This window comes from Melopsittacus undulatus, chromosome 9 (genome assembly GCF_012275295.1).
Source record: "Melopsittacus undulatus isolate bMelUnd1 chromosome 9, bMelUnd1.mat.Z, whole genome shotgun sequence".
NCBI classification, from domain to species: domain Eukaryota; kingdom Metazoa; phylum Chordata; class Aves; order Psittaciformes; family Psittaculidae; genus Melopsittacus; species Melopsittacus undulatus.
In genome coordinates, this window is record NC_047535.1 from 2,664,849 (window position 1) to 2,688,507 (window position 23,659).

The window sequence follows — 23,659 nt, forward strand, 5'->3', positions numbered from 1 at the left end:
TCTTCAGCTCCATGTTCTGCTGCATGAACATGTGGCTCTCTTCCAGCATTCCCAGCAACCAAGAGCACTGGGTGGAGGGAGAAGAGGGTGCTGTGGTCCCCCATCCATAGCTCATGCCAGTGGTGGCTGTGGCCAGTGAGGAGTGAGTCTGCACTGGCTCTCAGTGCGAGCTGTGCAGTGAGCAGCTGCTGATGCTGCTGAGTTAGGGTTGTGGGTTCCTCCGAGCCCTGTGTGCTCACACATGGAAATACCAGGGGCGTTATTTGAGTTGTGGAAGGTGTAGCTTTCTACCTGTTAATAACTGCATTTGTGAGGATTTGTTAAAGCTGTTAATTCAGCTTAAACATTTTGTGCGAGGGAGGTTCTAGAAAATTACAGTAATTGTGGCTGTCAGATGAAGACGTTTGCTGTGCCTGGAGGGAACGGGGCTGCCTTGCGTGGCTGCTGGCAACGAGTACAGGAGAGCCTTGGTGTGTTCTGCTCCTGCAGGGGCAGGCCACAGCAGGAATCAGTGCACATGGGCTCTCCTGATCCCCTCTCCACAAGAAGAGCATCTCTTCTCTGTGCCCAGCAGTGTGTCTGGGATTTGAGGAAAGGAAAACTGGATTTGTTTTATGGATTTCGTGCTGTTTTGTGGGTTAGATGCATAGGTGAGTGAGGGCCAGTGATTGGAGGCAGAACCAGGCTGGGCAGGAGAACCTCTGGCAGATGAAGGCTCTGGACCATCCACAGATGGGACGTTCAGATGGGAGGTTGGGAACTGGCATCTCTGAAGATGTGCATCTCTGAAGCAAGTGCTGTATGGATTAGCTGGGCAGCACTGGTCCTGTGCTGCCATGTGGCCCTGCAGACCCAGCACTGCTCTGGCTCTGCCTCCACCGTGCTATGGGGCCGTGGCAAATTGCTCCCATGACTTTCTGTGTGTGTTTCCCTTGAAGCCCATGACCTGTTCAGAGGTGAGATGTTCAGATGTGGATGGTACCAGCAGTGTATGTGACCCCAGTGGGGGCTGATGCTGCCCTCATCTTAGAAATAACCTACTAGTAATTACAAGAGGTACAAAGAGGATGAGCACATGGGGTCTGGGGGCAAAGCGCTGTGGGAGAGAGCAGCAAGCCTGTTTCAGAAGGCTGAATTCCTTGCATAGACTGCATTTTCTGCCTGGGGTGTAGTGTTGCTGGCTGGCAGCCTTTCCAAGCTCACGGCCTCCTGTAGGGATCAGTGTGCTGGGAGAGGGGGAGGGTGGTATGTTCCACCATGCTGCAGCCACCCCTGGGCTCCCAACTGAAGGCCTTGGCACACACAGCTTGGGTCCAGCTGGGTTTAACATGTCAGTGGGGAGGGAGCTGCATGCTCCATTCCTGAAGGCAGAGCCTGGGGCTTTGGCATGTTGCTGAAGGCAATTTGCTGTAATGCTCTTCACCTTCTCACCTGCAGTGAGTAATTTTTACTGAGTGGCCTATTAAGGTGTTCAGGATAATCAGTGCAATGGGGCTGGGAGGTGTTCGGTGACTTGGAATTGGCTTTGCAAGCTAAACCCTAGCTGAGAAGTTGAAAATCATGTGGAGTATGTATCTTGTCTTCTTTGTTTCCCTTTTGCCTTCAAGCATCTTTATTCCCTGCTTCCTTACATGAAAACCTCTCGCTTTGCAGCACTTCTGCACTCTTCCCTTCCATCAGAACATGTGTCCTAAGCCCCTCCTAAGGATCCCTGTGGCCCTGGGGTGAGCAGAGTGTTGGACCCATGCTCACTGTGACCTACATGCATGTCTGCGCAGTGGGTCAGAGTAGCAGGACTTGCTTTCCCATCCTCTCCTTCCACAACAGGTTTGCCTTGCTCTGGCTGATTCTCTTGTTTCCTCTGCTGTTTGCAGCTCAGCTCTGAGCCTAGGTTGGGTAACCCTGTAGGTGCTGAGAGAGGAGGAACACAGGGGATCACAGCATGTGTTATCTCAGCCCCAGCCAGCTGCAGAGGATGCTTTTGGAGCACCAATGAGCCTGGCCAGCAAGTCTGTCTCTGCCTGACCTTGCCAGTGCTAGATCCAGGGTTCCTGTTCATTTCTGCATCAAAGAAACCTTCACACCATTCTTACCGTGTTTTAATGTTTCTTTCTGAGAACAAAATCTGGTGGCTTATGACAGGATTACAGCATTGTTGGATAAAGGAAGAGCAACTGACATCATCTGCCTGGACTTCAGCAGCCTCCGAATCCTGCCCCAGGTGTTATCACAAGGAGGCACTAACAGACAAACCACAGTTTGCTCTGCAGTGCCAGGTTTGAGCCTTCAGCCCCCATGGAGCTCTCAGCCTGTGCTGGCTCTGCTGGGGAAGCCTGGCTGTTCCTGGCTGCTTCTGTTTGGAGCGAGAGGGATGCTGAGCTCCCTCATCAGAGTCACTGGTCAGTCACACTGCTTCATATCCTAATGACAGATCTGTCACGGGGGCATTTATTGGCTCTTTGCTTCTGAAGAGCCATTCCAGAGCCCAGCCAGCAGGCAGATGGGGCTGGATGGAGGTGAACCCAGTGAGGCACTGTCCCCTTTTGTCTGCCTTTGCACTTCAGGCCAAAAGGTGCCCAGTTAAGCCTCAGTCTCTAAGCATCCTGCACCTCCTACCAACCTGTACAGAATATCCAGGCATGGAGCTTTGAGGGAGAGAAAAGAGAGTGGGGAGCTGCCCACTGGGATTTATGGAGCCTGTTTGCTGCTGTTGCTGATTGTGGGGTTGCTGTTTGTGCCCACCACATGCTACTTTGGTTCTCCCCTCTCTGGAGACTGCTCTAAAGGTGCTGTAAACTTTGGGACTTCATTGTATCAGCTTAGGTGATGCCATTTAATAATGAGCAGAAGAGAGACAAGTGACCTGACGCGAAGCAGAGGAAACACAAGCTACGGATTTCATCTTTTGAGAAGGATTCTGCCTCCTGTCGTGACCTTTCCGGGTACATGACCCTTCAGAGCCTGCCAGAGTGTTCTCATTTACACTTGTAGGATGAAAAGGGAATAACAGGAAAGAGCATTAAGGATTTCTGCTGCCAGGGAAAGGTTGTTTTGATGGTGCTGTCCTGGACGTGTGCTGGCACTTGATGGATTCTCTTCTAAGCACTTGGATTCAGCAAGTTTTATTAACATGAGCTTGAAAGATGTTGTAATCTGTAGAAATGAGGCTGTGTTAGCTGGTCTGCAGTGTGTATTTGAAGGTACTGAAGCCGTTGCCTGAACTGGGGCCCTTCCATGTTAATGTCTTTTTCCAGGAAAACATTTTCCATTGCCATTTGGATGGAATTGAAGTGAAAAATGAGCCTTGGTGGACAGCTGGTGGGAGAATTGGATCCGTAGCTGCTGCGGAGAGCAGCGAGTTGTTTTAAACATGTGATAACCATTTGAATTAAAGAAAACCACTAATGCCAGCCGAGGTTAGAATGGGTCATGAAAAAGCATTTCATTTTCAGACCCGTGCTTACTTGCTCAAGCTGATGCTTCAATACAGTGTGTGTGTGCAGTGCAAAGGAACTTCACTTCTGGAGTCCTGTAGAATCCCAAGCAGTGATGGATGTGCTTGGGAAGCGGTGGTGGGAGGACCAGAAGGTCACTTGGGGTCCTTAGAAGCACAGTGCTGGGCTTGGCCCTTGCAGTCAAGCCTGTTTGCTGGCTGGAATTGATGTTTCTTGTGCCACGATCAGGATTTCTGGCTCTTGTTTCATGGCATTGCTGGCTGAATTTGTGTGTCAGAGCACGTTTAACAGCAAAGGCTGTAACAGAGACTGTGGGAAGGAGAAGCCAGTGTTGGTGGAGAAGAATACCAGCCTTCTGCTCCCATCCAGGAGCCTGCATGCATATTCAAAGCTTCACTGTGACTGAGATGCCTTCAGGTTTATGCTGTGATAGGACAGATGCTGCAGCCCCAGGGGGAGGACTCCTGCTCTGCTGGGCTTTGCTGTGTGTGTGGAGGGGAGGAAGATGAGATGCTGTGTATGAAGGATGGGAAGGGTGCAGTCCAAGAGCAATCTTAAACCTTAGTGCTTTGTCTTCGAAGCAAATTCAGCCTCTCTAGCATAGGAAGTGGCATTTAAGCGGGGGGAGCCTTGGAGAGCTGTGCCCAGCATGTATGAAATCCATCCTCCTCTTAGCAAGGTGTCTGTGCCTGCATCTCCTTGGCTGCATCTCATCTGCTGGAGTAGGATGAAGTTGGTTTCTGCAGGCACAGCTGTTCACTGTGGAGGAGGAGGATCATAACCCTTATGGTCTCTTCCCTGAGTCCCCAGCACTGCCAGCCTGTGGACGGTTGTTACTTATACAAAACAACTGCCCCCAGTATAAGTAACTTGACATCTGGCTTTGTTCTTCCTTTTGCCTTGCTTCAATTTCCTGTGGCTGCAGGAATGCTGCAAGGCAAAAGGAAACTCTCATCTCTCAGGCTCGTGGCATTTCCCTTCTTCTTTTTCTCATTCTACATGTCCTTCCCTAATGGAGCAAGTGAACAGAAGAGGAAGCGATTTAGGATGGTAGCTGCTGAAACTGCCTGTCTTTTCTCTCACAGTTGCCCTAAAGGAGAAAATGAGGCAAGAAGCAAATTTGCACATTGAAACCCTTCAGTTACTGTTGTTAGGACTGCTGAGGGTCTGTAAGGGCACAGGGAGGTGAGGAGTTACATTTCAGGCTGTCTTCAGGAGAGAGAAGCCTTTCTCTTCACTCAGACATCATCACAAGCTTACATTCCTCAGCAGAAACACTGAGTTATTAACTTCCTTTTCCTTCTTCTTTCCCCAGCATTATCACGCTTTTTCCAACAGCCGGAGTCACAGACAGTGGAAGAAAATGGCATGGCCAGGTTTGAGTGTCGCATTGAAGGACTGCCCACCCCTGTCATCACATGGGAGAAGGACCATGAAGCTGTTCCAGCAGAACCCAGGTGATTCCCTCAGTGCTTTCCTGGGTCAGCATGAAAAAGGGCAAAGCAAAACCTGACCAAGGTGGAATGGAGATGATAGAGCAGGATTTGTGAGGAAAGAGGAGGTGTTCATGCAAAGAGATCCATAAAACACCTTGCTAAAATTAGCTGAACATCTAACCCACCCAAAAAAGTTATAAAGAAAAAGAAAGGAGGAAAAAAAGAGATAACCAAGCCCTTTTTGATTACTGATCTCTTGTGCTGGAGCCTTTGCCATAATGGAACAAACGCTGGAGCTAGATGATCTTAAGGTCCTTTCCAACCCTAACTATTCTATGATTCTGTGAAAAGATAGCTTCAAGGAAATGAAATTGCCTAGAAATTGGCTGATAAATGAAGTAATAGAAACTGGAGCCTCAGTTCTGCAGTGGCCTGGAAGGTCTGTATGCAAAGATGCACAATTTCAGCTCAGTTTACATTTGCTCCCCATGCAGAGTGTTGGAAGGAAACCAAGAGGAGTCTGCAGAAGGGCAGACAGCAGCATAAAAGTGAATAGAGAAACCTGAAATGGTGCCAGTTCTTCCAGCACAGAATCTGCACCCTGCAAAGGCCTGTGTGTGTGTGGAACAGGGCACAGCAGACCATGGCATGGGTGCCTTTGGCTCATCCCTTTGTGTGAAGTGAGGTAGAAGTCTTTGGGGGACTGGGGACTGGATTGAGGAATACTTCTCCAGCTGACTGGGGCGATACAGCACTGGGGGTACTGGGCACACCCAACTGGGCTCCATGATGTGGGTTTTGATTCATTTTGGCTGTGGTAATAGAGACAGTTGTTCTCCTGCACAGGTTTTTCTCAGGGTTAATGCTTCTTTCAGAGCACTGTGTGTGCTCAGAAACCGGGGAGGTCTTTCCATTTGCTTTATTCCCATGTTTACAGGTCATCTGGTGAAAGACCCTGAATTTTCTGTTTTGGGGAGAAAAGAGACCTGCAGCATGATACCTTTCCCTTAATAAAAGTCGGTTACAGGCATGAGATGATACACCATTAGCGGGCTGTTAGCTGCTTTGTAGACATCACTCCTGCAGGGAATCAGTGACTGCATTGTCCTTTAGTTCTTAAAACCTCATTTTCTCATCTGCAGAAGGAGCTGATTCCCTCCCAGGGACATTAAGCCAAGAGGAAGGAAAAGGGGTGAGGTAAAGTTGAGGAGTAATTCTGCATCACTGCCTGTTCCTATAAGGTTATATCCTGGAATCTGAAGTGGAGCATCTAAAGGTTTATAGGAGGCTGTTGCTTTGTAATAGGAGAAAATTAATTAATAAAAAAAGGAGAGGAAAACCAGAAAGGAAGGGATTGCAGAGGGAAGTGTGCCATAAATAGGGCAATGGCTTTTTAATGAGACAGCTCGATGGATGTTGTGAAATTACTTGCTCGGAGATTGCCTTCAACACGGGCAGCCTGAAAATTGTTTTCCTTGTAAAAGCCCGAGCGTAATCTCTGGCTGCAGATCTTGCTTTTTAAATCATGTTTTAGCTAATATGCTTTTTGCAGAAGGATTTGCTTGTTTTTTGCTTGTTGTCTAGTTGTTGTTGTTGTTGGGTTTAATATAACCGGCTTTCGAAGGAATTAAGTGAATTCCAGGAAATGCTGGCTGCCAACCAGAGCTCTGTGTTATCCTCACTGCATCACGCCTGAGGACCAGATCTTGGGCCAGCCTGATTACTGTGGGCTCCCTCCTGTGCACACTTCTGATGAGCCTGTGAAAATGCAATCATTTGGCTAGGTAGGCGTCAGGACGATGATTCTGCATTCCAGAATAGCTTGGTTAGGTGTATGTACAAAATCAGGCTCTGGGGCTGTAGATAAAACCCTTGAGATAAAGCTACTACATCAATGTTTATGGTTTCTTTTAAGAGGGATAGAATAATCATGGCAAAATTACATTGCTTTTTCTTCTTCCTTTCTCTTTTCCCTTTTTGTGTTGATCTTACCTTTGGGCACTGTCTTCAGCCTTTGCCTTTGGGTGCAGGTTCTAGCACGGTGCCATCTCAAAGGTGCTGAAGGCTAAGCTTAGAAAGTAGACAACCCGAAGGGTAGGGGAGTGCTTGTTGATGTTTTCAGAACACCTTTCCTGCCCTGCTGGAGTTCTGCCTTCCACATGGGAGTAAGGCACAGAAGTATTCTGCAGTTCTGGCTCTGAAATGCTTCTAAACCCATGGTTTTAAATCTGCAGCAGCTGCTGAGAGGTGGCTTGCAGGATTCCTCTAGATTGCAGATGCTCTGGGGTGTGTGCTACATCTCTTGGCGTGATCTCTTCTCTGTTGTAGGTGCTGGCTGGGATTCAGGGCAGGCTCCAAACTGCTGTTTGTTTTCTCTAGAGCCAAGTACTTGCTAGGAACTGGAGGTCTTTGGAGGTCTGCACATCAGCACATACCCTGCACATCACATGGTCTGCAATCACAGCATCCTTTCCACATGTTGGCTAAGGGAGGGGTTTATTAACGTGGAGAGGTTACTTCTGTCATGTGTCAGGAGTGCCTTAACGTGGCTCACATTCACCTACAGGCTCTAGAGCTGTGAGCAAAAAGCCTTGCGAACGTTGGGTCTGCAACAGAGCTGCTGGTTCTTCACATGTCCTGAGGACTGGTGCTTTGTGTGCCTTCACAAGCTGTGGGGAAGGAAGGGGGAGCCAGCAGTTCACTGGGGAGAAAGTAAGAGAGGGAATCGATCTGTTAATGCTGGCATATTCTCTGCTGTACACCCAGCCTAGCACACTGAGCTGTAGGGTTGCAAGGTTTGGGTACAAAGCAGCAGTGCTTGATTGCAGTTCTTGAGCACTGCCCTGGTAATCATAGGATCCTAGAGTCACAGAATCGTTTGGGTTGTAAGGGACCTTAAAGCTCATCTGTTTCCACCCCCCTGCCTCTGAGTCATCAGGCAAACTTAGCTTCCCTGCAGAGAGTCTGGGGATGAAGCAAAATGCCCTTGCAGGCTGCCTGGGGCTTCTAGTTCAGGGCTTCTGGGAGCCTGAAGAGCTGGAGGCTTTGTGAGCAGCTGGAAGAGAAAGGTAGGTAGAGAAATCCTGCCTTTCTTCCCTCTTTACTTCCCTGGGAGAGCAATTCTCGCCTCTCTCATGCTTTCCCAACAGGACATATTGCATTAAGTGGATCTCTCTACTGTCGGCCTTGCCAAAGGGACCATCTTGAGCTTACGTGTTGATCCAGCCTCCCCACCCACTCCCCTTTGCCTCCAGCTCCTGCTCCCTTAGGAACACAACGGCTTGGTTTCTGCCCTGACAACAAGCAGGGTGCCTTGGCTGAGCCTCTCCATGACCATGGCCCTGAGCAACCTGGTCCAACCACCCCTGCTCAGAGAGGGGGACGACCACAGGCGTTCCTCAGAGGTCCTTCCCAGCCCCAGTGAGTGTGTGATCCGTAATTGGTGTGTCTTTTTGTGGCTGGGAGAAGCCTTGCCTGGTGTTTGAAATGTGTTGCTATTAATTACAGCCTCAAATAGCAGATGCACGACAAAAATAAATATTATCGCAGTGGGAGGCTCTGCCTCCACAGAGCCCAGAGGATGCAAATATTTGTTGTCTTTCTCCGGAGTCCTGATGAGGCATCCTGATGAGGGCTTTCTGTTTGCCACCTCCTCCGAGGCCTCTGGAGCTGGAGCCTGAAGGAAGCCTGTGGAAGCAGCATCATGGCTTTGGGGAGATGGGCCAGTTGCCCTTGGGGATGTGGGGAGCTTCAGCAAGCGCGTGTGCATGAATCAGAGTGTGATTGTGCCAGTGTGGTGACTGGAGGAGCTCTGTCAGCCCGTCTGTTTCTTCATCAGGAAGGGATGAGCTCAGACTGCAGCAACTGAGGCCCAGGATAGAATCATAGAATAGTTAGGGTTGGAAAGGACCTTGAGATCATCCAGTTCCAACCCCTGCCATGGGCAGGGACACCTCACACTAAACCATGGTACCCAAACCTCTGTCCAGCCTGGCCTTGAACACCACCAGGGATGGAGCGTTCCCAACCTCCCTGTGCATCTCCAATTCCAGTACCTCACCACCCTCACTGTAAAGAATTTCTTCCTTATATCCAATCTAAACCTCTCCTGTTTAAGTTTGAACCCGTTACCCCTTGTCCTATCACTACAGTCCCTAATGAAGAGTCCCTCCCCAGCATCCCTGTAGGCCTCCTTCAGATACTGGAAGGCTGCTCTGAGGTCTCCACGCAGTCTTTTCTTCTCCAGGATGAACAGCCTCAGCTCTCTCAGCCTAAGACTTTTGCAGCAGGGATGCTTGGAACAGTTTAGGGCAGGGGAGGGTTTTCCACTATTGGAGATTGCAGCTAAATGTTTGCAGGAGCAGGAATGCTGTTGGTGACCATGGCTTGAATACAGGGTGAGTGATATCTTAAGGTCCTCCTGGCTCCTTGACCCTTGCTCATGGCACTCCAGCTGCAAAGAACCACAGTTTTACTTACCAGGTTCACTTCTTGACATCTCTCTGGATGGAAGGACTTGTGTTGGTGGTTATGCCTTGTCTTTGTGCTGTTTCCATGGAATAGCTGCTATCCCTCCCCTTAACAATTGCCTTTGAATATGTCCTCTTCATAATGAAGACTGATAACCCAGAGCTGCCTGTCAAAGCTCAGCAGCTCTGTTTATAGAGGCATGCAATTAAAAATGGATCTCATATATAATTAAATAGGATCACGTAGGCTTTGCGCCTTGCATTCAAGAATAAAGAGGCTGCCATCTAGGAATCCAGGCAGAAAATGGAGATGCTGACAGCCAGCTCCTACTTTTATGCTAATTGCTAATCATCTGCTTTGTTCAGTATAATGCAGCAAGGAATTGTGTTCATGTTGAGAACCATGTAGCCATTTTGCTCCATGGAAGTGTTGCCCAGGAGCACCCCATGGGCAAACAAGGGGGATGCTGAATGCCCAGCTCTAAGGTTGTCAGCTTGTGAAAGCTGGAAACTCTTGGAAGAGCAGAAGGAATCACACAACCCAGGAATGGTGCAGCTTCAGGTGCCTGCCTCCTGGCTGCTTTGGGCCATGGAGGTGCAGCTGTGTTTCAGCTGGGCCCTTCATGTACTTGAGGTGCAGCAGGAAAGTGATGATGTTCAGACTCCTTTGCAATGGGTTTTTCTCTGTCTATCAAACCTTTGTGAAAAGCAAGCAGTGGAACTGGCTGTAGTGTGTGCAGAGACACTTGTACACTTGGAGTCCTCTACAGATCTGTATGTAGAAATGTGCATGTGTGTATGTAGCTGTTTTGTACTATACAGTTTGTATCAACAAAGCCAAGTTAGTCTGGTCTCCCAAAAGCAGATCCAGTGTCGTGAAGACTCCATGGTGACAGATAGGTCTGTACCTCCTGCTGCTTTTTAAGGACCACCAGTTGGGTTGCACAAAGGTGTCATGGTCCCATTCTCTGTGGGTACCAGGACCTGCACACGAGACATTTGTAGGGTAAAAGGAAGAGATAAGGGGGCTTTGAATTGATGAATAGCTCAGGTAAGGCATAGCCTGTCTCACGCTCTTCCTTTTTCCCACTCAGGTTTATAACTCTTCCAAATGGTGTCCTCCAAATCGTGGATGTGCAGGAGAGTGATGCTGGTACTTACCACTGCGTGGCAACCAACGCTGCCCGGAAACGCTACAGCAATGCTGCAGTCCTCAGTGTTGTCAAAGGTAAGTGCAGGCAGGAGCATGTAGGGCTAGGCACATCTGCCAGATAACCATTGTGTGTGATGGCAAGCTGAGCTGAAACACCAATGGCAATCCTCCTGCTGCTGTGGCTCTGCACATTCAGTTAAACTTGCAGAGAAGGTGTTTCATTGAAGATTTCTCTTTCCTCTGATGGGATGAGCAGGATGGGGTGGGAGGTGTTGCCATTGGGACTCACAGCTGGCTGCTCTGCCAAGCCACAGGACTCAGCAGCCAGCAATAGTCATGGGGTTGCTTCTCTCTGTGCCCAAGAGTTCTCTTTTGCAGGTGGATTCTAACAGCCATTGCATTTTAACAGCCCCGAACTCCCTTATGCTCTGGGGCTCTTGGAAGGGGTCAGGCACCCTGTTTGCAATCTTGAAGTGCAGTGGTGTTCTGCTCTTATCTCCAGTGGCCTTGGATGGCAGGACAAGTGAAGGCTGGCAGGGAAAGAGGAAGGTGATTGCCCAAGCTAGCAAGAGAAATAGTTGAAGGATGAAGCAGTTGGCAGGGCTGTGTCTACCCTGGCTTGCCTAGCAGGCTCCAGAGGAGGTGAAGCACAGTGACATCCAGCTTGTATTCGGTGTCCATATTGCTGGCACTTTGCTGAGATGTTGGGTAGGCTCCAGAGAACTTGTTGTGGTATTTGAGAGCAGCCTCAGCTGGGATTTCTTCTGCTGACACAGACCATTGGAGCAAGGCTTTGGATGGGAGCTGCCTTTTGCCTCCCGATCTGGGCCTCAGTTTCTGAGTACATTTTTCTTTGTACACCAAGAGTGCAGTGGGCAAGTCTGGACATGAGAACATAGCTGAGAACCTAAGTGCAGTGGGGACTTCAGACTCCAGCATCCTTCCCAACATGCCTGGCTGCCTCCCAGGGTTGTATAATCCCTGTCCTGCAAGTGGGCAAACTCACCAGCGCTGGGAGTCTGGCTGAGCTGGCCCTTCACTCAGGCCACGTCTGTCTCTTGTGCTGATCCCAGTATATTCCATAGGCAGCTTTAACCTTGAAAGCTCTGAAATCCTTCCCAGCCCCTTTTGTCTTTGTTTAGGATTGTGTTGCTTGGCATTCTGCTACCAGTGTATTTTCACAGCGATGGCTTTGCTGTTCATCCATCAGCAGGGAGTGTAATTAAGTGTGGAGCCTGAGAACACACCTCTGATCAATGGATTGTGTCATGGAGGTAATCCGTGTGGAATCTGCGGAGAATTTGTGAGCAGTTGAACACCCTGTATCTAATTGCCAGCCCCTGCCAGATCCTCTGTTTGCTTAATGAGGCACAAAGCGAGGGGAGCACTGCTACGGGCAGTTCCACAGTGCAGAGGCAGCTCCCTGGTTGGGTCTGCTTTGCTATTGATAAGTAATATTGATCAGGCTACAAAGGTGAATATGCTGTCCTTGGCATCATAACTCATTCTGCATAATTGTATCTTGTAACTCTGCAATGTTTAATCTGCTTTGCAAATGGAGGCAATGGAAAAGGTTAAATGGGAAGCGTTCCTTCTGGAGCACCAGCCGGCCCGAGCAGATTTCTGCTTGGAGTTCTCACCCAAATCTCGCTTCTGCAGCACCACACCACCCGCTGGCTGCAAAAACAAATATGTGAGGTTGAGTTTTTCACCAGATTGAGCAGATAGTGATGAAAAACATGCCTGTTAAATCTCCGGGGCTTTTTATAATTGGGGAAAAGTATCTCTGAGACAGATGGGAAACTGCAGTGACCTGTGCAGGCTGCAGACTCCTCCAAGAGTGACTGGCATGGTATTGATCCTGTTTTGTTTCAGCACTTCACCATCAGAGGCATGTTTTTGGATGCCTGGCCTGGCTTGAGCAGTCTTTCCCTCCGTGTTCCGTAGCAGCTGATAGCAGTGGATTGGATTGGAGTGAACTGGTCAGGCAGAACTCCTTTGCCAGTTACAAAATATAAGCCCAAACCAAACCAATTCCAGGGGAAAAAATATCCAAACCAAGAGAAACAATAACCTGGAATACAGCTATTTAGTGTTGCTAACTTGGGAATATCAGGGACCAAAGGCCCATGTGCCTGCAGACAAGAGCAAGCAAACTACATTTCCCCCCCCGCTAATGGCTAGTGAGTGATTTGGACTGAGGTAATATGGGAGTCCCAGTCTTTCAGTCCCACTGCTGTGCCAAGGCCCCTGGAAAAGGTTTGTGCTGGGAATTGTTCCACCTCCCCTCTTAAAGGCTTTTTCTCAGTAGAGGCAGCAATTAGCACGACCCCCTTCTGGCATATTTTCATGGTCTAAAACCCCCAAAGTGTTTCCCTTGTTGGTGTGACTTCCCCATTACATGGGGGCTCCGTGTTGTGTGCCAGAGGCTGGACCCGTGTTGGCCTCACTCAGGGCAGAGCTCAGCGGTGCCTGATGGGGCTGTAAGTACTGCAGATGTTTCAGCTGTGCAGACTTCATGGTGCAAATTTCCAGACCTTCCCTTGGGAAGTGGTATTTTGAGCTGGAAGGAAAGAGAGCAGACAGGACAGCGGGATGCAGTCCTGCAGCCCTGAGACAGAGCCGGCTGTGAAATAGGGGTAACTTGGGATTTTCCCTTTGGATCTCTGGTGGATGGAGCACCAAACACACGTGGCAGCTCCGTCCCTTTGCCCCTCACCTGGACACATGATGGATGAACACTGCAGCCCTGCTGTGCTCTCTGCCAAAAAGGGCATTAGGAGCTGGCTGCAGGATGCTTTTCCCAGGCGCTCTGTCTGCATGTGCTGCCTCTCCTTGGGGTCAGCTGGCAGCGGGGCTGTGCCCTGTTTCTTGTAGCTCCTTTCTCTGGAAGCAGGCTCTGGAGTCGTACTCTGAATTCATTTATAAAGAGTTCATTCCCTGCGTGTCCTGGTCGTGATCCCAGGTCCTTGACATGCCCAAGGAAGTGTCACTGTGCTTCATAAAGCAGCTCCTAGAGTAGCAGAAGAGCTCGTGGAACATGACATTGTGTAGTCTCAGCAGGTCACTTTGCCTATCACTTCACTTCTCCCCCCCATGTCATGCACACACTTGCTCTTTGTGTGTTTTCTTGGGGATAATGACTACCTCTTGCTGTGGGTTTGCTCCACAATTGGTACAAATGAGACTTGCATCCCCAGAGCAGCACAAACAACTATCAGAGCCTGTGCTGTTGCTAGCACAGTGCTTTATTGCAAGGACTTCATCCATTCTGTTTTTAAATGACACAAGGAGTGTTGCTGTCTGTAACTCCCACAGCATCTTCCACATTGAATGGATATTGGGATCTCTCTTCTCCAGAGCTAACCCAAACTTCACTTTCCTGCAGCTCATCTGTTAGTCTTAGTTGCATGTTCCACATACTGCAATGGGGACAGCAGATGTGGGTGATGGGTGTAGATAGAGCAAGGCTGAAGTCTGAGCTGGGCATGCCGCTGAAGAGCCTTCCAGCAGATGAGCATGTCCCCAGTGAGTTGGGATTTAGTAGTGTGTTATTAGAGATGACACTGCGAGATTGCCGTTGGCAGAACATCATTTACGTTGACAGTTGTAGCAGCTTGCTGCAGCAGTGGCCCAGGAAGTGTATTTTCCAGCCAAATATTTGTATGAAATATGATAACAGGGACAGAGCTTGGAGGCAGCTGAAACACCTCCATGGTTTTTGTTCTTTCGGTGTTTGTGTTGCAGTGCTTGCAGGTACCAAGGGAGAGCCTGGCTCTGGGTGCTGGCACCTGGGTGAGTCCTGTTCTGAAGGGCTCTAGGACAATACAGCTATTCAATGGGATGAGCTTTGGGGATGGAGGAGAAGGTGGTGATGAAGTGAGCAGCACTCACAGTTGGCCACCACCTCATCGAAACAGACGTGCTGTTACCACAAGTGGATTTTCAGTCCCTGCATGTGTGAATGACGTGCTGGATGCTGGGCTGGCACTCAGCCTGAGCCCTGATGACATGTGCTCTGCTCCCCTTGCAGCTCTCAACACAGTCCCATGTCCCTTCTAGGGACAGGGGAGTTCACATTCGGGTCAGTGCTGCTGTGGTCTAACCTCCCTGGCCGCAGCTGGGTGCTGATTCCATTGTGTGTGCTGCTGCTGATGGAGAAGGGTTAGGGTTAACCAGAGTGAGGTGGTGGTCCCCATGGGCAAGGGTGGTCTTCCTGCAGCAAGAACCCATGGGAAAGAGCTACCCACAGCTGTGTTTGTGGGCACAGAATACAGCTTAAGGCTGTGCTTCTGAGAGGCAAAAGGGTCATGGAGGTGTGTAGGGAGAGAAAACATGGGGTGGGATGAAGCAGCTGTATTTTTGCTGGGAGTTATGTGATGCTTCACCTCTGGAGAAGAATGTTCCAACCTGCAATTCCTATATCCCTGTTCCTTGTGCCTCTTCCATTGGGCGCAGACTTCTGTCACTTTTCCCTCTCTTAGCATCTGTTTTTCTTTGCCCTCTGGTCTCTTGCTTTACTGGCTTAACTAGTTAAGCAGGGAACTGCTCTCCACTTGACATCCCAAACACTCAGCCATGAGGACTCTGTTGATGTGTGTTTATGAAGCTTCTTGTCTCAAGTCCCTGGTGTGTGAAGCTGTTTTCATACTGCATCTGCTGGCTTGTGTGAAGTGCTCCTGATCCTCCTCTGTGGCAGAGGGTGCAAAGCAGACCACTGAGTGTGACTTCAGAGGATGGCAAGATCAAGGAGGAGACACACAGCATTTTTAACTTAGTAAATAGATATTTAAAGCCACAAGTGTCCTTCTGCCTAACACAAGCTGTAAAATTCCCTTTACTGAGTTAACAACACTGGAGATTTCAAGCATGCACGGAACAAGATTGAGACCACAGGGGTTGGGTGAAACCTGTGAAGGATGGATGCAGATATACATCAGGCACCCCCCCAAACACCCAGCTCTGTGCTGGGCTGGAGTTCATGCGGGGCCAGCATCACAGCACTCACCTCCGCAGGGAAAGCTGCTCCTCGCTCAAGTGTCACAGCCTGTTCCTGTTCTCTGAGGTTGAGCTCAGCTGTCTGTGAAGCTCGGTGGGGCTGTGATGTGCCACGCTCCTGACAGCTCAGCAGCCTGCAGTGACAGAGGGTTTGATGCAGGATTCAGAGCCCTCACCTCCCATTAAGCAGAACAGCCAAGCCTGGGGTTGGCACTGAAGTGAGTGGCGACGGAGGTGTCAAGGATAATAGAGCAGAACAAGGGCTGGGAATAGGTGAGCTCTTTCCAGATCCTGAGGGAACACTGGTTTCTCCCATGGCTTTGCTTGATGTTTGAAGCTGTCAGATATATGTTACAGGCAGCTCTTCCTCTGACTCCTGAAAGCTGGGGATGGCTGGATTCAGGGATGGTTTCCAGGCCTCCAGTGTTCTCCACATGTATCTCTTAGTAATCCAAGTCTCCTGCACTCTTGAGGCTTCCTGAAGTAAGAGCTGGCACTTGATAAGGCTCGAACTGAGGCAGGTTTAAGCAATAGGCTCCATTCAGCTCTCTTCTGGTGGCATAACGCAGTGGTGCAGCAGCACATCTGCACTACAGAGATCACACCTGGCCTTCCTGGAGGGTGTTGAACAGGCTGTCCCTGCATGGGGAGGCTGAAGGGAACTAAGAATAGAGATGAGAATCAGGTCAGCAGCTTGCGATGGGCTGTGGACACACGGTTGATGTGGTTGGGTTCCTCATGGCACTTGTTAATTATTAATCACCTGTGTTGCAGCAGCTCTCTGAGGTCGAGGGGGTGCAGTGCCCTGCAGCACTTCCCGCATCCTAACAGCTGGAATGAAGACGTTCCAAGTGTCCAGAGGCATGGCAAACACGGTCCTGTTGCTTCAGACACACATGGAGGAGCCTTGTCCTTGAGTCACAGACCCACTGGATCTATGGGTCGTGCTAACAGATACTCTTAGGTGGTGCTAAGGAGCAAAAACGGGGTGAGTTGGCCCAGGGAGAGGCTGAATCAGGAGCTGAACTGTGCTATTCTGAGCCCTTGCTTGGATATCCTGGGTGCATTGCTCAGGACACAGCTGGGAGTTTGCCTGAAGTAACTGGGATATGCTCTTGCCCAGCTCTGTTTCCAGTACAGCCTAAGGGCAATGCCACATGGATTATGAGAAGCATTAGAGAGAAGAAGGATGGGATAAGGAGAGGCAGGTGGTGTTGCCAAACACTGTGTCTTCAGGCACTGCCTTAGATTGGGGCTCTCTGTGGCACTCAGCAAGAGTCCAGCCAAAGGGCTTTGACAGAATCCATAGCTATCACTAATGATCTTTCCCCATGGAAAACCAGCTTTCCTTCCAGACTTTTCCTAGAAAAACAGATTTGCATTGTCCTGAGTTAATGCAGATGCATCCATCTGCTTTTAGTTCTTCCTTCCAAGTTGGCAGTCTTTGTTTGCTGCCAGACTGTGTTACTGTAGGCTCCCAGCATGTTGTGTATTTGAAGTGTAGCTTGCAGGAAGCATTCTGCATACCTGGCATCAGGGAGAGCACACCAAGAGGTGGCTTCCCATCATGTCTCTCTTGTCAAAGCTGTTGATGACAGTAACGTGAAGGGCCACCTCTGGCAGATGGCATGGGGCAGAGCACGAGCCCTAGGTGCAAAGAGGGCAGGTTGTGTCCTTCTGCACAGCCCAGGGCCTCCAGCCTGTTCCCTCTCTGCTGTCACTGCTGTACGTGGATTGCAAATAGATCTGATGTGGCAAATAAATCTGAATTGCAAATAGAGCTGATGAAATAGGTGTCAGCCCCTGGGAAGCATCAGCCTCAGCACAAGGAGGAAGTTACTGGAGCGAAATGGCTCCAGTGGCAGAGACAAGGTGAGGTGACTGAGTGAGAAGGAGCTTCAGGGCTTGTGACCTGTGAGGCAGAAGGGTCTGCTGCTGACCATGTCTCTTGTGGCATTTCTGTGCCAGAGGTGACAGCATTTTTACCTGCATCACAGCCTTTTCTTCTCCTGCATCATCCCGCAGTGTGATGTGCTGGCCTAGCAAAACGACAGAGAGAGCTGCTGCAATGATGGCTAAACACGTTTGGGGATGTTCCTGCTGAATCCCAGGGGCTGGCAAGCTTAGGTCCCCAGGGTCATTTGGTGTTTGCTGACTTGGGGAGCAGGGATGTCTATATTTAAATCTCTGATACTGTGGCTTTTGTTCAGGGTCTTGTGATGCTTTCTGGCTATTTACAGTAGCATCAGTCTTGTCAGCCATGGAACATGCCTGGTGTAGTATGGTGGTTCCTGTTGCAGTGATAACTGCAAAGCATCATCCCCTTGCAGCCCTCATCTTTTTGTCCTTGTTTCTGGCAGCTGCTGGGAATGGCTGGGCTTGCAGTGCTTTAAGGGCTCAGCTTAGGTAATATAAGTTGTCCAGGTGTCAGAGTTAGGGCAGGGGGACTGCTCTGTCATTCCCCAAACGTCAGAGACACTGAGGTACCTCTGCTCCTTTCTTCACTTCTCTTTGTTGGCTTCTCACCTCCTCTGGAGGCTTAGCTCCCACTGCACACTGAGCAGCTTTCTTTGAAGGAGTTTAAGATCATTGAATATGTGCTAGGAACAGTTAAAGGCTTATTAACTGATAGTTATTACCTAAAATGTTGGCATTATTAATGCTGCTCCAACACGGTCCTCAACATCCCCTGTGCCCCAAGCTTGTTTCCTGTTCCCTTTGCCACATTCCAACACGTGCTCTGCTTCTGCCTCCCAGAACCCCCCCGGCACCTAACTTTGGGCTTTTGAGGGTCCAGATCTGTGGCCTGAGGTCTCCAAGCCTTTACTAATGTGGGGTCTGTGGCAGGAAACCAGAAGAGCCGCAGTCCTCATAAGCTCATGTACAGGGGGGCTGTGGGGCTCCTCCTGTTTATTTTGCCTGGCTCCCACTCGGAGCGGCACAACCGCTTCCAAGCAGGAATTCCTCGTGCAGTCTGGCTGGCTCCCGGCCCTCTTGGCGTGAGGAAGAGCAGTTGCAAATGCATGTACGCAAACAGAGAGCCAATGTTGACAGCTTTACAGGAGGTGGAGTGGTGGGCAAAGCACGCTCCGACTGTGCTGCAGCAGAGCTCAACGTACCCTGGATGTGTACAGGTCTGTGTCCTGAAGGATCAATGGTTTAGGGGTGGGAGAAGAGACACCCCCCCCTAAAATCCAAGGCAATTCCTGGAAACCTGCCACTGCTCTGCCTCTTTCAGGGCTTCTGGTTACAGACAGCTCAGGGTGTCCACTTGTGGCTGAGCGAGTACATTAAAGGATTTAATTTCTGGGCTGAAATCTGTCAGCTGTATAAAGAAGTTGAGGGGAATGAAAGAGGAGTTCCTGATGGCCCCTCTGCCTGTCTGGACTGGGATCCATGCACTCCCCAGGCTTCCAGGAGCTGGGGAAGTACTTTAGCAGGCTGTTTCTCAAGCAGAGTGAAAAGCAGTTCTAAGAGCAGCTCCTCCTGCCACACTCAGTTTGTAAGTGACCCCAGAAGCTGCAGTGGTGCTGGTGTGAGGAGTGTGTCCAGGTAGAAATGAGCACTCTTCCTCCAAACTCATTAATCCTTCTCTTTGTTCCCCCTGTCTTTGTTTTAAATCACAGAAGTGTATTTCATCTATTACCTTCTCCATTTAGCATGCACCTCTATGCAGACAGTAAAGGAGCAGGTTTTGTACCTGCTATTAGAAGCACAGGTTGCCCCGTGTATTTGGGGATGTTTGCTGGCTTCTTTATTAGGGATCTTGTGATAGTAATTTGAGTTACAAGTGGTGTATGTGGATGCCTTTTAATGGTGCTAAGAAAGTGATGGAGCTTCAGTGTTTTAATCATTTATGCATGTTTCTTTATATGCTGCTTTAAAGATGACAAATGATGCGTAGCTGTTCTGCTGCGGCGCTAACTTAGTAAGTAGGAAGAGAAGCTCTGTTCCCATTCCAAAACATGGAGATAAATCTTCCCCTGTTCAGTGAAATGTTTGCGTTGGCAAATGTGTAACTGCTTACAGAATGTTTTGACATATGAGGTAAAAAGACAATCTAAACCAAAGACAATACAAAACTGATTTACTGAGCTCGTGTATACTGTTGGGCAGAAAAACCCAACCCTGTTACCCCCATACAGCATCACTTGTGCAATAAAAGCCGGGTTCCTTTTCAGCCTCCCTTCCAAGCTGAGTCCAGTGTTGACCCAGGCACACTGTAGCTGCCTGAAAAGTGAAAGAAAAGAGCATTTCTGCTGATAGAGGCTGTGAAACAAAAGCTCATCCTCTGCAGAGGAGTTTACAAAGCTGAGAACCATCAGAGCAGCACCAAATGTTTGGTGAATTGAGTCCAAAATCTCATAACTGAAAGTCATCCCTCCCCAGCTTCAGTGATGGATGGAAACAGAACTTGGATCCAAACTGCTGCAGGGACCAGCATAGCAAAGGTGGAAGAAAAACACAGAAAAGCAAATGGTAAAAGGCTGTGTGGTTGCCAGAGCTGTGTTTGGGAAGAAGAGAAGGCAATGTTTAGCTTGTGGTGCTTTGGGGATGCCTGAGTTGTTGGGTGTCAGCACTCAGCATCTCTTGCCACTTGTGAAAATCACTGGTGCTGGTCACTTGGCTGCTTTGCTTTCCTGTTTGCGTTGCTGTGGTCGGATGAGAACAGTTGTAACAGAAGAAGTGCTTGTTGCTAAGCAGGCTCAGGTTTGAGATCTGACATAGTTTATATTGCCCCCAAAGCAGGTATTGCCATAGTGTTAGGATACAGACAGGCAAGTGTCCTGCCTAGAGACTTTACATGCTGATTGTCTCCTGCCTGTAGCCCAGAAGTAGGAATACACTGTAGAGGAATTGCCAGGGAAGTGTAAAGGAAGGAGGAAGGCAGGTGTGGAGGAGGATGCCTTCTCTCTGTGGCTGCTGGCAGCTTTCTCCTTCAGCAGTCCAGGAAGTCTGTGGTTTGTCAGAGACAAGGGAGTGGGAATGGGAGCGGGACTTGCCCTGCAAACACAGCGCCTGCATTTTTGAAGGTGTGTGCTCTGCAATGGGTAATTTGCTCCTTTATTGTCTGCAGAATAACAGCAGTGACAGCATTGACTTTCTCTAATGAACAGCTGCTCAGTGCTAGCATCTATTCCCGGAGGAGGCTCGCAGGGATGAATAAGGTTTCATGCTCCTCCTCCAGAGAGGGTGAGAAAGTTCACAGAACACAAGATTGAGGCTTGATTGTTGGGTATCTCCGACTCCTGAAGTGCTGACAGCTGAGAGTTGAATGTGTCACCATGCAAGTCATGTTTCACCTTCCAGCACTTTCGCTGAGGCAGGGTGTTTATGGAGTCCGGAGAGAGGTGTTAGTTCCCGTCCAGGAAGTCAGCCTCTTGTCACTGCAAGTGACCATCACAAACTGGCTGAACAAACCCCACTTTCCTTGCCCTGCCTCAGTTCTTTGCTGATGCTCTGCACTAGCAAGAGCAGGGAGGCAGGAGGGGATGGCTGATGGATTATGGATGCTGTAGAGGCAGAGCCGCATTGTAAACTCTTAGAGTTTGAAATCACTCGTGTATGTTATAGCTCAGGCTATCACTTCAAATAAACACTTTGAACTTTGTCCCAAGCTTCCTTCCAAATCCTTGCTTAAAGCCCCTGTCATCCCAGAGCTGTGTTTAGCACCCTGCAGCTGGGTTTCTTTCGGTAAAAGAGGGTGAAATTGGTCCATCTGATTGAGAAGGGCAAAAAGTCCACAGAAGTAGCAGCGAGTTTTGATATGAATCCATGGGTTGATCCTTGGGCTGTGCAAGGGTTTTGCCTAGAGCAGCTTTGCTACTTGGAGAGACAAAACAAAGCTGAGGGGGATGAAATCTCAAAGCCCAAGTTTTAAATAGCAGCACTGTGACAGCTTTTAATGCCACAGAACGGGCAGCATGGCGCAGGTGCATTCAGTGACCTGTTTTGTTCAGGCACTCAAAAGATGTTTTGGAAGCTGCAGCCCTTTCTTCCTTTGTGTTCTAACAATATTCCCTCTTGACCTGAACTTCTTGTAATGGCAGTGGAGGCAGAAAAAAAGATGCTGGTTTTATTCTTTGATGCTGGTTGGAATCCCTGTGTGGAGGTTTCCCTGGTTAGGGAACTCTTCAAGCCCAGTTCATAGCAGTTAACCTGTGAGCCATCCTGTCCAGCCAGCCTATTGAGATAGCAAGTGGGAAATGTACTCTAAAGAGGGCTCAGTTTAAAGAGGAGCTTGACTCGTAGACTTGCTTTGACAGACCCACAGTGAAATACAAAGCTGGAGAGGAATGAGTTTGTGTGTGCAAGCGGTGTAAGGGGCATTCATCCATGCACACACCCAGGAATGCACTGGGAAAGCAAGCAGAGCTGTTTGGTTTTGTAATACAGTTTCAATAGTAATCAGCAACAAACAGACATGGGGGCTGGGATAATGTGTTTTCCCAATAGCTTTTCAAGGCTGAAGCCAGAGTTTTGTCTGAGGGAGAAGGAAGCAGGAATGGATGTTTGAGCTACAGATGCCTGGGGCTGTTACTGCTCTTGGTTGTCAGAGGAGCACTGGGTTTGACTGTCAAGAAGCCCTCATACTAACTCCCTTTCTACCCTCCACAAGGTAAGTGTGGAGCTGATAAGCAGCTGGTTGTCAACCCTTTAGGTCTCCAGGCCTGGTTTCTCCTGGCTGGTTACCTGGCCATCAGTGAGCTCCTGTTCTTTCCCTTCCAGAGCACCCACACTGCAGGATGGGCAGCTCCAGAGGGACGGGTGGCACAGGATGCTGCTGCAGGACTGTCGTGAGGTGGTGAAGCATCTCCTTGGTCCTTCCCCAGCCAGGAGAAGCCTGAGGCCCCAGGGAAAGGTGAAGCTATGGGCTGTGCCTTTACAGCAGCCCTTCATGGAGGCTCTGCTGTACCAGGAGGTTGCAGAGTTGGGTTGATGGCTCCTGGGGCTGCTTCAGAGTGAGGGTTTGTGCAGCTCATAAAATCCCTCTCCTAGTGACTGCCAGCACTACAAGGCAGCCGTCCAGGGACCGAGTGATGTGGAACAAGAGCCTTCACATGGGGTTTCTATAACCTGTAAAGTGCTTTTGCCAGCCAGCACCTGGGGCCATGCACCTGAATGCAACAGACAAGTGTTTAAGTCAGGTTTGAGGAGCTTTCTCTCTCCCTCTTCCCTAAGCATGGTAGAGAAAGCTGCTTGGAAATCTGGCAGGGAATACATTGCCATCTGGTTGGTGTTATTTTGTACTCTACGTTTATCTTTTTCCCCAGCACTGCAGAAAAGAACAGCCTCTTTCCTCCAGTGTCTTCCCAGCACTGGGGCCTTCCTGTAATGGCTGCTACAAAAGCCTTTTCCTTCTGGTGCTTTCTCAAGTGTTCCCTTCCAAATCCTGGCTGGAAAGCTCCTTCTCCTTGATCTTTCTCTGCTGTTGCCTCATCCCTCTCTGCTCTATAGGTAGAGAAAGGGTAGAGGTCTCGTGTGCTGGGCAGCCTCACTCATCCCATTGATTCTCACTGGAGTTCCTTCCCTCAGTTGTTTTGCTGGAGTAATGATTCCTCGTGGATTGCAGTGCTTTGTTGAACTGGAGCTGGAGTTAAAGGAAAGCTGTTGTTCCTGAGAGCCTTGTATTTCTCTGGTCCTTCAGCTTACGTGCCTGTTGTGGAAGTTCTCGTGCCTGGTTTTGCATTAAACCCATTTTCATTCTCTATAGTGCCCAAGCACAGCCTTGGTGTCGAAGTTAAGAGTGACCAGGACTTTGATCTGTTTGTCAATGAAGCCTCTGAATCCATAGTCTGATGTGGTTTCTTCTTGTTCCTCTTCTGTGCCCAAGTTGTTCTGCTGTGCCTGGACAGGATGGCTGTGAGGCTGATGGTGTCTGTAGGTGTGAATGCTTTGAACAGCTCATGTATGAACACAGCAAAGCCCTGCCCATGCTGGACACACAACAGGACATTGTAGGTGCCTGTACACCCCAGGCCCTCTGTGCAGCACACTTGTTCCACTGGAAGGAGGATAGCTGGCTTGGCTTCCCCTTCGTGCCCCATGGCAGCTCCTATTCCTGGTGTTGCCCACGGCTGGGGTTGCAGTTTAGTGTGGTCCAGCCATTGCCCCAGTGGGGACCACCAGCGCTCCTCGGTCTCTGCT

The 23,659-nt window shown here is 49.5% G+C and overlaps 1 protein-coding gene across 1 annotated transcript in view; it reads left to right on the forward strand.

The window, feature by feature from the left end:
• The window catches only part of IGDCC4 (immunoglobulin superfamily DCC subclass member 4), an 82,547-nt gene that overhangs the window by 31,720 nt on the left and 27,168 nt on the right, over positions 1–23,659 (forward strand). The window contains exons 3-4 of the mRNA XM_034066137.1: positions 4,771–4,912; positions 10,455–10,588. Coding sequence (XP_033922028.1) covers positions 4,771–4,912; positions 10,455–10,588 — 276 coding nt within the window. The remainder of the gene's footprint in view (positions 1–4,770; positions 4,913–10,454; positions 10,589–23,659) is intronic.